Raw genomic sequence first — 13,895 nt, forward strand, 5'->3', positions numbered from 1 at the left:
CTGGCTGGGCACCATTAGCACATTAATGCCTCGTCCACCCCTGGCCCCATTTCCCGTCTGGTTCGGTCAGCATCCTCAGCACAGCCAGGCACCCTCCCACACCTTTAATGTCTCAGCCGTTTAAGCCATAAAAAAAGTGGAAGGGGATGGATGTCACCGGCCATTGTGTCTACAAAAGTGGAAAATTAGGCGCTAATAAGGGCTTTATTTAAAGAAATTGAAAAGCTGCTCCAGTGATCCGCTGTCACAGGTCGGTGACTGCAGCGGCCAGGGGGAGCAGTGAAGGGCACCCCAGAGGGGGCTGGGGTGCCCGGGGGTGGGGGTGTGTGTGTGGGGGGTGTCTGCTGGGCCAGCCAGCCCCGACTCCTGTCGCCCTGGGGGGCACGGTCCTCCCCGAGGAAGAGGAGGCCCCGAGCAGCCTTGCTCCTCCCCGCTCTCCCCTCCGGCTGCCGGGGCTGCTGAGACCCGCCAGCTCATTACACGCCGCGGCGGCGGCGGCTCCCGCCGGGGCGTCCCCCGGGCCTCGGCACCTTCCCCCGCACCGGGGAGGGGGATCCCCCGTGCCCCGCCCGCAGGCGCCGGAGCGGCCCCCGCCCCCTCTTCCTTTTCCTCCCCCTCCTCCTCCTCCTCCTCCTCCTCCCCACTCTCCACCGCCCCCCGCGCTCCCGGTGCGGCCCCGCCCCGCCCCGGGCGCCCGCCGCCGCCGCCCCCGCCTCCGGAGCGGGCTGGGCGGGGGGGGCCCGTGCCGTGCCGTGCCGTGCCGTGCCGTGCCGTGCCGTGCCGAGCCGCCCGCCCCTCGCCGCGCCGCGGAGGATGCTCGGGCCGTGAGCCCGCAGCCGGCAGCCCCGGCGCCGCGGAGCCATGGGCAAGGACCAGGAGCTGGTGCAGGCGGTGAAGGCGGAGGACATCGCAGCCGTGCAGAAGCTGCTGCAGAGGCCCAAGCCCGGCAAAGCCAGTGAGTGCGGCGGCGGGGGGGGGGGGGGCCGGGGGCGGTGGGGAGGAAGAGGGGACACACACACACACACAGACGCGCGACACGGACGGGACGGGGACCGGCATCGCGGCGGCTGGGGGCCCGTATCCCGCCCGCTGCTCCCGGGGCCCGGCCGGGATGCCGCCCTGCCCGGCCCCGGAGCATCCCCGGCCCTTCTCCGGTGAGGCGCGGGCGGGCGGGGGCCGTAGACGTGCCGTGGACCCCCGTTGCCCTTCGAGGGGTGGGGGAAAGAGGAGGGGACGCGACACCGGCGGTGGCCGAGCATCCCCGGGTGCTGTGCGGGCGCTCGGCGCTGCACGGGATCGCCCCGCCGGTCCCGGTGCAACCCCCGGTGCTGCCCTTGCTCTGTGCCCGGTAACAGCTCCCGAGCCCCTGGGGAGCCTCGGCCGCGGGAAGGGGGTGGGGGGGGCTCGGCGGGGTCAGGGGGCTGCAGCCAGGCAGAGCCGGGGGCACCTGCGTGTCCGTGGAGCGTGTGTGTGCGCCGGAGCCGCCGGTGCCCGCCCGCATTTGCACGGGTCCGGGTGCGTGGGGCTGCGCGCGTGTACGTGCGTGCCGGGTGTGCATGCGTGTCTGTGTTTGGGTGCGTGTCTGTGTTTGCGTGTCGGTGTGTACCCTGGCATATGTGTGTTTGGATGCGGCTGTGTTGGTGTTTCTGCCTGTGGGGGTGTTTGGATGGAGCTCCGCGGGTATCTCCCCGGGTGCATCTCTGCGGCGGGGTTTGCACGGCGCCGTGTGTGCACTCGCGTGCGTGTGTCCAGGCGTGAGGCTGCGGGGGTGTGCGTGTGTCTGTACGTGTGTATCTGTGTCGGTACGTGTGTGTAGCTCCAGGAGTATCTGCTCTCTGTATGATTTAACCGCTCTGTTGAGGCGTTCCACCCGGGACTGAATTATTCATGGTGCTGATGCAGCCGCAGGTTTCAGGCCTGGTGCGCGGGGCTGGCCCGGGGGGCTGGGGACTGTCCCTGGGCACGGGCAGGGACCACGGGGAGCACTCGCGTGGCATCAGGTCGCTTGGCGTGTGGCCCCTTCACCGCTGCACCCTGTGTCCCTCCCTCCGGGGCCTGGCACTCCCCGAACTTGGGCACCCCCGTATCGCTGAAGCGATGCAGGGCCGGTGCGGTGTCCCCCATCCTTGGTTGTGCAGGGGTGTTCCTGGCCAAGTGGGGCCAGAGTGGTGTCCCCTCCGTGTCCTGGTGCCGAGCAGGGCTGACGTGACATCCCCCCTGTCCCCAGTGCCGTGCAGGGCCCGGCGTGGTGTCCCTGATGCCGTGCAGGGCTGGCACGGTGTCCCTCGTGTCCTGGTGCTGTGCAGGGCCGGCGTGGCATCCCCCATGTCACCAGTGCCATCGTTGCTGTCGCTGCCGAGAGCCTGTGCAAGGAGGGAAGGGGCTCCAGCACAGCCCCCCCTTCATCCCAACCTGCTCCAGGCGCTGCTGTGGCCTCTCGGAGCGGTGTGTTGGGACGAGGCCCGGCCTGTGCCCAGCACTATCCCCCGCACACCCCTCTCGGATCCCCGCTTGCCCCGGGCACACAGCTGGTGTTGCTGTGGCAACGGCCAGCGGTGCCGGAGTGCCACCACCTCCTCCCGCATCCCTCTCCTTCCCAGCCTTGCTCTGCTGCATCTCCCGCCGCAGAGCCCTCCGGCCGGGATGGCTGCGGGGGGCCAGCGGTGCTCCCCGTGCCAGGCCCATGAGCGAGGGACAAGGGACACCCAGTGGGGCCGAGCCTGGCACTGGGGACATTCCCACTGTGGGCCTGGATGCTTGCTCCGTGCCCCAAGCTGAGCTGCAACGTCTCCAGCTCTGCCGGACCCTGCACAGTGCTGGTGCTGGGTGCTCTGGTGCCATTTCCCCACGGGACCCAGCTCTCCTGCCCGGTGTTGGGTGCCGTGCCCCCAGCTTGGGGTGCACGAGCACCTCTGGCTGCAGCAGCAGCGCTGGAGGCACGGGGTGGGAGACCACCGAGCGGGGTCCCCCCAGCCCCCTCCGCGTGCTGCTCCCACGCGTGCCTCCGGCGTTCCCCGCGCTGCACGGCACCAGGAAGATTTGTAACTTAGCTCTGTTATCTGGATAATATCCTATTCACGTGGGGTTTAAGAAACGAGATTTTAAAAATCCCTGCGTGAATTAACACGGGTTGCTATGGCGACGTGGGGCCCAATTTAGCTTGTGGAGTACGAGTTTGTGGGGCCCGGGCCGGCCGCAGCGCGCACCGCGCTCGCTTCCCGGGCATCCATAATTGATGAGGTTGTCTGAAAGTTACGCAAATCAGATGCAGGGATTTGGCAGCAAACTGTTTCCCTCCCTGTCCCCTCCTCCCCGGTGCTACCTCGAAGAATTGTAGTGACTTGGCGTTTTCCCCTCGGTTCCCTGGCTCAAGCGCCGGGGGATGGGACAGGGCCCTGGGGTGTCCCCAGCAGCATCCACGGCCACCGCACTGTCCCCATCCCGGGCACCCGGGGCTTTGGGCAGTTGTGCCGTGCAGGGGAACCGCGGTTCTTCAGCTGTGGGGTCTCCATCCACTTTGAAAACAGCTTCTGCGTGGCACCCGCTGGTGCCGTGGGAGGGACCACCAGCTGAGGATTGGGCACTTCTGCCCCACTTTCTCCTCCTGCTGAGCTGGGGGAATTTGCAAAGTGCTTCCATACACAGTGATTCTCGTGGAGATGTCCTGGCACGTGGCCCCGCGGTGCCGGGCGAGCACCCGGTGTGGCAGGGGCCGGCCGTGTCCCACGGGGCTGCGCTGCCCACCCAGTGCTGTCCTGGTCCCCGGGGCTGCCATCGGAGCGTGTGTGTCCTCGTGTGCCACCGGAGCTCTGGGTACCCGGGGCCGGGTGAGCCACGTTGCCTGGCTGGGTTTGGGAGCTGGGTGCAGGACCCCCTGCACCCCACTCCGCGGGGTAACCCAGCCCAGCCTGGCCCCACTGCCCGGGGGTGCGGGTGCTGAGGCGCAGGCAGCTCTTAGGGTGACCCTGCGGGGTGGGGAGCCCCGTTACTGCCCGCTCAGGGCTCTGCGTCCTGCCCTGTGTCGCTGGTAGCAGCTCCTGGCGTTTGGGGGGCTTATCCCAGCCAGACCCGGCCCCGCTGCCACGTGCAGGGAGTGGGTCCTGTCCTGCCCGGGGAGGGACCCCAGCCCCGCTGGCACCACTGGTGCTGTCCCGGCCACGCTGCTCCCGGCTGCAGGCCGTGCAGGGCAGGCAGAGCCCGACGGATGAAAAGACCAGGAGAGGAGCCAAGCAGCTCCTCGGAGGGATGTGCGCGGTGCAGACAGTTTGCCTGGGAGTGGGCAGCAGGGGAGGGTCCCCACAGCTCAGCGAGCACCCCCAGGCTCATCCCCCTCCAGGGTGCTGCCATCCTGGGGGGGACCCATCCCAGGATGTCAGCAGCAGCTGGGTGGGCTCCCTGCTTTGCTCTGGGGTGCAGAGCCAGACCCCGTGGGGACATGGGTTCCCCGGGCAGGGCCTTGCTGGCTGCCTCCTGCTCTCCAGCGCAGCCTCCTGCGCAGCGGCCAGTTAATTCTAGGGGTTTTTTTTGCCTGCATTTGATTGCATTAATAATCTCCTCTGATAACAGTATTTAATAAAACCAGGCTAATATGGCGCAGTTAGGAAATGTCTTTGACATTTTACAATTCAATTTCCATGCAGTAAAAGGCAGGGCAGCTGCAAATCCAATTGTGGTGCAGTGCCCTGGGCGCGTGTGGCCAGCAGAGCCGGAGCTGCCCAGTTCCCTCCCGGTCCTCTGGTAAGTCAGCAAACTTCCCCGGGTGGCAGCCGTCCCTAAAGGCTCCCGCTGCTGCTCCTCGGCCTCGCTGCAGGGGAAGCCCAGGCAGGGGGGGAGCAGACGGAGCCCCCCGGGTGCTACCAGCCTCTGGAGCCATCGGCGCCAGGCACGACGTCTGAAGCAGGAGGAAGGGGCTGCGGGGTCAGATCCTGTGGCAACTTGGCCAAACTGGGGGGCTACAAAGGGGTGCTGGACCCCTCCGTGCATCCTCCAGCCCATGGGCAGGCGTTGCTCCTGTGCCCCCTCTGGTCCCTTCGGCACAGATTAAGGGGTGAAACTCCAAGGGGGTGGGTTGGGACGTGTGGGGTGATGCTGGCACGGGGCGATGTTGGGGCATCCTGGGCACGGGGCCCGAGGGCCCTCCGGGATGGCAGTTGGGGCCGAGCGGCTCCTGCCGCTGCCGTGCCTAATGGTGCGTCAGCGGGTCCCTTATAAACTTCTTCTTGGGGTTTCTAGCTCGTGTGTGAAACCTCGCTCCCAGCAGGACTTGGCAGGCGGGCGCAGGCTGGCGTGTGCCAAGTTTCCTTCCAGAGAGAGGGGGATTATTACTCAGCCCGGGGTGACATCTCGTTATTTTACATTTTCTTGCCTTTCTCTCCAGCTGGCACGGAGTTGGGGGTGCAAACCCTCCTCCACCCCTCTGCCACCCCAGCACAGCCCCATTTCGGGGCTGGTTGTGGGGTCCCTGCCCGCCGGGGGATGCTGCAGAGGACCCGGGGCTGTTGGCCACCGCCACCAAGGAGCAGCGGAACAGTGGGCCGGCAGCTCTGCTCCCAGCTGGCGGCTCTCTCACTGGCCTGGATTTTTTTGTGGCAGTCCTGAATTCACCTGGCTTGATACCAATTAGCCCTTTGTCGGTGACAGGTGGCCCCTCGTGCCCCGGGGCTCTCCAGGGCCACCGGCTCCGGCTGTTTCCCGCACGAGGACCTCGCCGCTGGGTGCTGTGGTGCTCCTCACTGCCCGCGCACCGTGGTGGGGTGACGCTGCCGGGGACGTGGCAGGGCCAGGCTGCACCCCAGGGTGACGGTGCTGTGGGTGCTCAGGGTGCTGGCGGTACAGCCGTGGGTGCTCTGAGCCCCCCCCTCCGCAGCCGCCCCTTTCCCTGCCAGCCCATCGTGGTTTCCAGTAGCCAGGCTGGCGTCTGGCTCCTCTCCCTTGCTCTGCGCTCCCTTTAACCCTTCCCTCCCCTTCCCAGCTGCTGGGAAAGGCTGCGATCAGCCCCCTCCCTGGCTCGGTGCACCCGGGTACCCCCCAGCCCCTTCCTGCTCCCCCTCCGTGGCTTCACGGGCCGCAGCGATGCCGATGGACAGCGGCTGCGTGGTGCTGTGCCGGGTGCTAAAGCGGTGCTGGGTCCTCGGTGAACGCCTGCCCTGGGCCCAGGGCAAGTGGGAGCTGTGGTGTGACCGGTGGGGTGAGCCTGGCTCTGGGGGGGCGATGCTCGGGGCTGTGCCTGCTCTCCATCCTGGGGCTGGGGCCGGGGCTGGGCACCGCTGGCTGCCCCGAAGAACCGAGGCTGGTGAGCCCCCGGCTGAACGCTGGCCTTGAACCTGCTGCAGCCGGCACCTAAAGGTGCCTTTTGCAACTGTTGGGACGCTGCCGGGAGAGCGTTGGAGAGCTAATTTGCTGGTATTTAAGGGCTGATGCTGGTATTGCCAGGCCAGGCTCCCGCGGGCGAGGGGAAGGTGTTGGGAAGCAAAACCCTGGGCCATGCGGACGCTGCTGCTGCTCCGTCACCGTTCTGTGGCCCGGCTTTGGCTGAGTGCGCCCCGAGGACGGGCTGTGCTGAGCCGGTGTGCAGCACCGATGCCCACCTCTGCGCCGGGTTGCCAAACCATCCCGTGGTTGGGGCACGTGGGACTCGCCCTCCCGGTCCCCCCTCCCCGGAGGGACGAGGGCCAACGCAGCCCTCTTGGCGCAGGAGCGATTCCGCCGGCGGGCCAGCTCTTCGTGCCGGGCTGAGAGGGATTTTTAAGCCGTAATGAAATGTTAATAGTATTTTCCAACTCAATACGGGAGTAGAAAATGAGGTGTTTAACACTGGGCTCCGCAGCGACAGGAGCAATCAGCCTGAGAAATGGGAAGCCGGGGACGCAGCGCCGGCTTCGGCTCGGCCTGCTCCGGTGATGGATGGGTGCCGGTGCCCGGCACGAGCCATCCGGCCGGGGAAGCGCGGTGCTGGGACGGTGCTGGAGAGCGGCTGGTGAGAAGTGCCGGCTCTGCCTGGGTCTCCTTTGGTCTTTCCAGCAAGGTCACCGCCGGCCGCCTGGCGAGAGCCGCACAAGATCGAGGGGGTTGTGGGGCTGGGGTGCGCCGGGACGCAGCAGGACGATGGCACCCCTGGCCCCGCGCCCTGCCACGGCCCGTACGGGCGGGAGACAGAGCAGGTTGGCAACGGTGCCCAAGCAGCTGCCGCTGGGCATGCGTGCACCCGCTGCGTGTCGCGTGCCTCTGCGCACCCACGGGCACGCGTGTGCCCACGGGCAGGCGTGTGCCCCTGCCCTGTGCATCCGTGTGCCGGCGGCTGTCTCCGCTGGCCGCTTCGGCAGTGCCCCCTCCCCGCCTGGGCGCTGGGGACAGCTCTCGGCCACGGCGGCAGCAGCTGCCTGATCCCTTCCAGATGCGGCTGCCGGCCTCCCAGCCCCGCGCCGCCTCCTCGCCGAGGCCCCCGTAGAATATTTTTTTTTTTTTTTTTTTGGTCCGTGGCTGCCGGAGCAGACAAAGCAGCCGCCTGCCCGGCTCCTGCATTGCAGCTGGGCTGTTTACGGCGCGTTCCTCGCGGCGGTGCAGCTCCGCGGCAGCTCTTCTCCCCGCTGCCTCCGCTCCGGCGTGCGCGGATCCTGGGGCTGCCTCTGCCCGGCTCCCGGCCGCGATGGGGCAGGTGGTCCCGCACTGCCCCTACCAGCCCCACTCCCAGTATCCACCATGCTGGGGACGCTGGGACGGGCCCTCCCCTTCCCCTGCAGCGCTGCCAGGCCTTCGGGAGCAGCGGGAGGCCTCCGGCCGGGCTCCTGGTGCTCAGGGCAGATGCACGGCATCGCCCGGCTGCACGTCCCCGTGCTCGCCCACCCACCCTGGCAGTGACCGCGGTGGCACCGAGCCGCCCAGCGCCGTGCCCGTCCTGCCCGCCGGGAAAAGCCACGGCGGTGTGGCGGGTGCGTGGGTGAGCCCGGTGCACCGGCAGGCGCGGAAGCCAGGCCGTTCCATGGACGAGGCCAAGTGATGGCACTAAAGGCACCACGTTTAAAATTAGCCCCTTGGGGCTGTTTTCCCCGCGTACGGCACGGGAGCTCGGAGCCCTCTCGTTTATCCGTGCCACCTGCACGCACACGTGTGTGCACACGTGTGTGCACACAGGCACACGCTCCGGGTACGCCGGGGAGCTCCCCGCCACTTCCCAGTGGTGTTGGGCTGGGCTGGGTTCCTGAGAAGCCAGACGATAGAGACCGTTCATTAGTTAACGATGCTTTAAGATACGCAAAGCTACTGGTCCGTGCATGGCTGGGGTCGGTCCTCCCAGGGCTCCCTGGCCCCGCAGAGGAGGTGGGGACGGGGAGGAGTTGGGGATGGGGCCAGGCAGGATCATCTCTGCCCCAGGGTGGAGGCAAGTGGTGCCAGTGTCAGCCCCTCTCTGCTCCCGTGTCCCGGGCAGCCGAGGCTGCGCGGTGCTGGGCTGGGGACGCAGGGGTGGACGGGCAGACGCAGGCTGGTGGCGGCCCCGAGCAGCCACGTCTTGTCCCCCGCCGCGGCAGCCTCGCCGTGCCGGCGGTGACTCCAGCCAGCCAGGGCGATTACTGAAAATTACCTGTTTGCCGCCGCCCCGGCACGGGGAGAGCGGGCTGTCAATTAAAGCTCCGTGGAAGCCGCACCAACACGCGGTTCCGTGGAGACGAGGGTGGGCGTACGGCTGGCACCGGGCTGGCGGCGACGGGCGCGAGGCGGCTGGTGTGATGCTCGGTGCTGGTCCCGTCGGGCCGAGCGTGGCACCTTGTGTCCCACCCGTGGGGCCAGGGCCGGTGCGGCACCGCGCTGCCCGCACCCCTGCCCGGCCCTGCTGCCGTTTTTCCAGCGGTCCCCGGTTGCATGGGGCTGTCACCAGCAGCCTCGGCGCGGCCGAGCAGCGCGGCACCGTGTGTTCTTCAGGGGTCAGCGGATTTTCCCGCAGCCCCGAGCTGGCAGGAGCTGCCGGGACTTTGCAGGCAGCGACCCCCGTGCTGGGGAAGAAGCATCTGCAGAGTCAGGGACCTGCACGGCTGAACCCCAAACCGGGGCTGGGGGGGGGGCTGGAGCTGCCCCGGGGGGATCTGGCCGATGCAGCACGACTCGGCTGGGCTCCGTGGCACGGCACGGCAAAGGTCGGGTGAGGATACGGCTCGGCGGTGCAGGGAGAGCAGGGATGCTCGTGGTAGCTGCTGGTGAGCACCACTGCCCCGGCACGGCACTGCTGGGCACCGTGGGGTGCTGGGTCTCCTGCCCGGCTCCAACCCCAAGTTTTTAGCAGGTTGATTCTGCCTGGGGTACACCCACGCTCCCCCATCCCTGCTTGCCCTGGCAGCCCGCAGGGTCAGCCCCTCATCCTCCCTTGGGATTGAAAAGTTTTTTTTTTTTTTTTTTTACCAAAAAAAAAAAATGTACAGAGGAGTCCCCGCTGCCTCTTGAAAGCTGCATTTAAGTTGCTTCATCCTGGCCCCAGGGGACAGCCCTGTGCTGCAGCAGCACCGTGACTCAGGCTGCCACAGCCTATTGATTTTGAAGTGCAGATTTCTCCGCTCCCCGGGGAAGGCTCCGCGCGAGGGCCGGCAGCCGGAGCACCAGCAGGTGCCCTGGGCACGGGGCCAGCATCCCCCAAAAGGGCCGTGGGTTTTGGGGAATGGCTTGTGATGGGCACTGAGGCGCCCAGCTGTGGGCATCCAGCTGTGACGGGCTGTCCAGCTGTGACGGGCAGTTGTTTTCCAGCTGCGACGGGCATGGTGCTATCCAGCTGTGGGGGTAGTTATCCAGCTGTGGCAGGCACCGTGCTGCAGTGGGTCCATCCCACCCCCCGCCACCCCCTTTGCCCCAGGCAATCCCTTCCCGTGCACCCAGCAGCCTGTGAGCTTCCCGGTGCATTATTTATACAGTCAAAATCGATCAGAAGATGATAACGGCTTCATTAGCATCTGAACATCGCGCCGGCCTCAGTGCTTGACACGACCTTGGCTGCCGGAGTACAAGCCTTTCGCTGTCTGACAGCGGCGAGGACCGGCTCCCCAGTGTCACCGGACCCAGGCGGAGCTGCTCCCGCCTCCTCTGTGGGGTCCCCAGGGGGGCACCCCATCCTCGCTGCGAGGAATAAGACCACTCGTGCCAGGGCTTCTCGTGCAGCGAGCGCTTGCAGCGCCCGTTGTTTGTGTGGCGCTCGTCAGCAAGGATATAATTAAGAGCAGCTATTTTGGATGCTTCCTTTATCCGGCAGCTCACAGCAATGTCGCTGCAGGGTCCTCCCCCCTCCTCCGAAACAGGCGCTTGGCTTTGCCTTGAATGTCTTCCCCGGGGGTACTCGGTGGTGGTGTGCTTGTGGGGTCTCTGGCCGGGGGGGGACACAGGCAGGGCTCCTGCTGCCCACATGGGCTGGGGATGGAGGGGAGTGGTGGGGCTGGAGGGGGACCACTGCAGTGGGGTGATGGAAGGGATGGAGAGGAGCGTTTGGCGGGGTTTGCCCCGGCTCATTCGTTGCTGCCGCCAAGCTGGGGGGGGGGGGGGGGGAGAGAGCGGGGGGCCAGCGATGGCTTTCCCCTCATTAAGTAGATGTTGATTTAGCAGAGGCTGGAGCCATCTGCTCGGAGCAGCCGCCCGCTCCCTGCGAGCTGGCGCAGCGCTGCCGGGGGGGAGCTGGGCGAGGATGTGCTTCGTCAGCGGGGGCTTGGCCGGGAGCCCCCGCGCCCCGGCCGGGCATCGATCGCTGCTGGCGCTGCGCTGGCTGCCGATGCAGGGGGGCTGGCGCAGGAGCACGCCGACGGGCGCTGCATGGCCCCGCTGTTGGGGAGGCAGAGGAGCCCCCGGGGGCACGGAGAAGTCCCAGAGTGTGGGCCTGTGGCCTCGGGCACGTGTGCAGGGACAGGGCGGGCACACGGGGGTCTCCCTAGGGCGTGCACAAGGGTGTCTGGAGCTGTAGCTGGGCACGGGGGTCTCCCCCGTGACATGCACTGGGATTCCTGGAGCTGTAGCTGGGCATGGGGGTCTCTGCCATGGCATGCACTGGGATTTCTGGGGCTGTAGTTGGGTACAGGGGTCTCCCCCGTGACATGCACTGGGATTCCTGGAACAGCCGCGCACAGGGGTCTCCCCCGTGACATGCACTGGGATTCCTGGGGCTGTAGCTGGGCACGGGGGTCTCCCTGTGGAGTGCACTGGGATTCCTGGAGCAGTGATTGGGCACGGGGGTCTCCCTGTGGAGTGCACGTGGGTGCCTGGAGCTGTTGTTGGGTACGAGGGTCTCCCTGCAGCATGCACCGGGATGCCCAGAGCAGCGGTTGGACCCAGGGATCTTGCCCATGACATGCACTGGGATTCCTGGGGCTGTAGCTGGGCACGGGGGTCTCCCCCGTGACATGCACTGGGATTCCTGGGGCTGTAGTTGGGCACGGGGGTCTCCCCCATGACATGCACTGGGATTCCTGGACCAGCCGGGCACGGGGGTCTCCTCGCAGCACGCGCTGGGATGCCCAGAGCAGCTGCCAGGCCCGGTACAGGGGGTGCAGGGGGTGAGGGTGATGTGCTACCGGATGCTGGGGTCGGGCACAGCAGCTTCCCCGTGCCCACCCGACCCTGCACGTGCCACCGGCTCGTGCCTCGCCCGCTGTCGCGGTTCCCGCCCGGGGCCGTCGCGGGCTGGGGAGGATGGAGCCCAGCGAGGAGCTGGCCGCACGCGGCGCGCCGGGCTGAATTCAAGCGTGCATTTAGCTGCTGTGATCCTTGCGTTTAAGTAAAGGCATTTCTGGGAGTAGCGGCTGGGCTGAGCTCCCCGCGGCGGTGTTTACTCGCGGCAGACGCTGTTTATAGGCGCTGCCTACGGCAGGCGGCTGCGGCTCCCGGCGTGTGCAAGAGTCGTGGGGCTGGAGCTGGACCCGGTGGTGCTGGGGCTCCCTGGATCTGGCAGCACAGCACGTCCCCCCTTTTCCCGGGGCTGGCGATGTGGTCCTGCCCGACCCTGCTCAGCACCGTCTCACGGCCCCTCGGGGTGCTCACGGGGTGCAAGCTGCTCCGAGAGCCGTGCGGGGGCGGGGGGGGGGTTGGGGTGCAAGGGGAGCCCTGTGCTCCCATGTGGCACGACCATCACCTGAGCAGCCCGTGCTCAGCAAAGAGGGGGTGCCGGGGTGTCCCAAAGACAGTGGTGGGGCTCGGGCGGTCTGAGCAAGGGCCCCAGCACCGGGGGTGTCACCATCCCTCCGCGCTGCGACGCCGGCTCGATGGCCCCGGCGCCTGCCGCTGCGTGGGCAGTGCTCGTGGGTGCTCGATGCTCTCTGTCACCCCCCCCTGCCCCCCGGTGATCCTGGCAGGGAGGACGGCGAGGGACACGCTCAGTTCTCGCCGGCAGCGCGGCCGCGCAGGAGCCCTGCTCTCCGCCCTGCCAGGCGCGTCTCCCTTTGGGGCCGGTATTTTTAATTGGCAGCGCTCTCAGCCCCCTTCCCTCTCCCTCATTAGCGGAGGAGTTTTCCTTGTGCTTCCCAGCCATTAACGAGCTCTCCAGCATCTCGCTGCCCTCAGCCAGGCTTCAAATCCCGCACGGCAGCAGCGGGGCTGAGACAGCCCCCCGGGGTGCTGATCTGGCGGTGGGTTGGGGTGCCCATCCTGCTCCCCCCCCCCTGCCCCAGGAACTGTGAGGGTCCGGGTGGGCTCCAGGCTCCGGCTGCGGTGCTGCGCCCTCGGCACGGCTCCGTTGTGCCCTGTGCCAGGCTGCCAGTGCACGCTGCTTCGTTACAGAAAGGGCTTAATTACCGGGCTGCAGGACCACGGCGTGAGGGGTTTTTGCTCCTCTGGAGCTTTGGTGGTGCCGGCTGGCGCGGCGGCTGCCGCCTCCCCTGCCCTGCGGGTGCAAAGCCACTGTCCCTCCAGGGCCCCAGTGCTGGTCCAGACACCGCAGGGGGTGCCACCATCCACACCTCCCTGGGCTGCTGCACCCCAGGAGGACACGGGACCCCCCTTCTGCTCCCCATCAGACTGGTGCTGCACATAAAGACCTTTCGTGGCAGCGCTGGAAGCCACGCCGGGGCCCGAGCTCGCCGCAGCCCGGCAAAGGCACCGGCAGGCTCGTGGCCACCGCCAGAGCTTTAACGAAAGTCAAACCGCTGCGCGGCTGGAAGTCACTGACTAAGCACTTGGCACGGGCGTTGATGGAAGTGCTAAACAGATTTTGGCAGCCGCAGCCTCTCCTGCAGGTGCAGGGAGGAGAGATTTGCCGCTACGGTGTGTTCGGCTGATGCCGATTTGGCCGGTGCTGGGGGCCGCCGGCACGCCCCCGGGGACCGGCATCGCGGGGTGCGGGGGTGAGTGCCATCGGTGGCATCACCGCCGCACCCCGCGACGCCAATCCCCGGGCATTGCCCCATCCCAGCCCCTCGCTGGGAGCAAGCCGTGGGAAAGGCCAGGCACCGCAGACCTGCTGACATCCGTCCGTCCGTCTGCAAGGACCGGGTAGCCGGAGCGGGGCCCGTCTCGGGGCCGGAGATCAGAGCCAGTGCTGGGCACGGTGCCGCTCTTGCGCCCGCCGGCTCCTTTTGTCCGCCGGCCTTTTTACATCCCTGGGGGGCCAGCTCGGCCCCCTTCTCCTGGGAGCTGCTTCTTGGCGCGGGGCGGCAGCGGAAGCGGCCCTGGGCTCCCCTCCGCCGGCGCTGAATGGCACCTTTGTTGGGGTGCCAGGCGGCAGCTTGGGGCTGGCGGGGACCCGCTCAGCCCCGGCCGCTGCGGTCGGTCCCGCTATTGGGGGGCTCTGCCCACCAGCAACATCCAATCCCTTCCCGGGGGGAGCACAGGGATGGGATGTGGGGGGGCTGCTCCCTGGGTCTGGCCGCCCCCACGGGGGGTTGTTGCTGGGGTCGTTTGTTACTGTGTTAAACCACCAGTGCGGGCTGCTGGGGCACGGA

At 67.7% G+C, this 13,895-nt stretch overlaps 1 protein-coding gene across 1 annotated transcript in view; it reads left to right on the plus strand.

Moving 5' to 3' along the window:
• The first annotated feature begins 738 nt into the window (after nucleotides 1-738).
• CASKIN1 (CASK interacting protein 1) overlaps nucleotides 739-13,895 on the plus strand; it is a 31,995-nt gene continuing 18,838 nt past the window's right edge. The window contains exon 1 of the mRNA XM_042798305.1: nucleotides 739-955. Within this exon, the coding sequence (XP_042654239.1) occupies nucleotides 862-955 (94 nt within the window). The 5' untranslated portion in view covers nucleotides 739-861. The remainder of the gene's footprint in view (nucleotides 956-13,895) is intronic.

The sequence above is a fragment of the Tyto alba genome, unplaced genomic scaffold (assembly GCF_018691265.1).
Source record: "Tyto alba isolate M040663 unplaced genomic scaffold, T.alba_DEE_v4.0 Super-Scaffold_28, whole genome shotgun sequence".
Taxonomy (NCBI): Eukaryota; Metazoa; Chordata; class Aves; order Strigiformes; family Tytonidae; genus Tyto; species Tyto alba.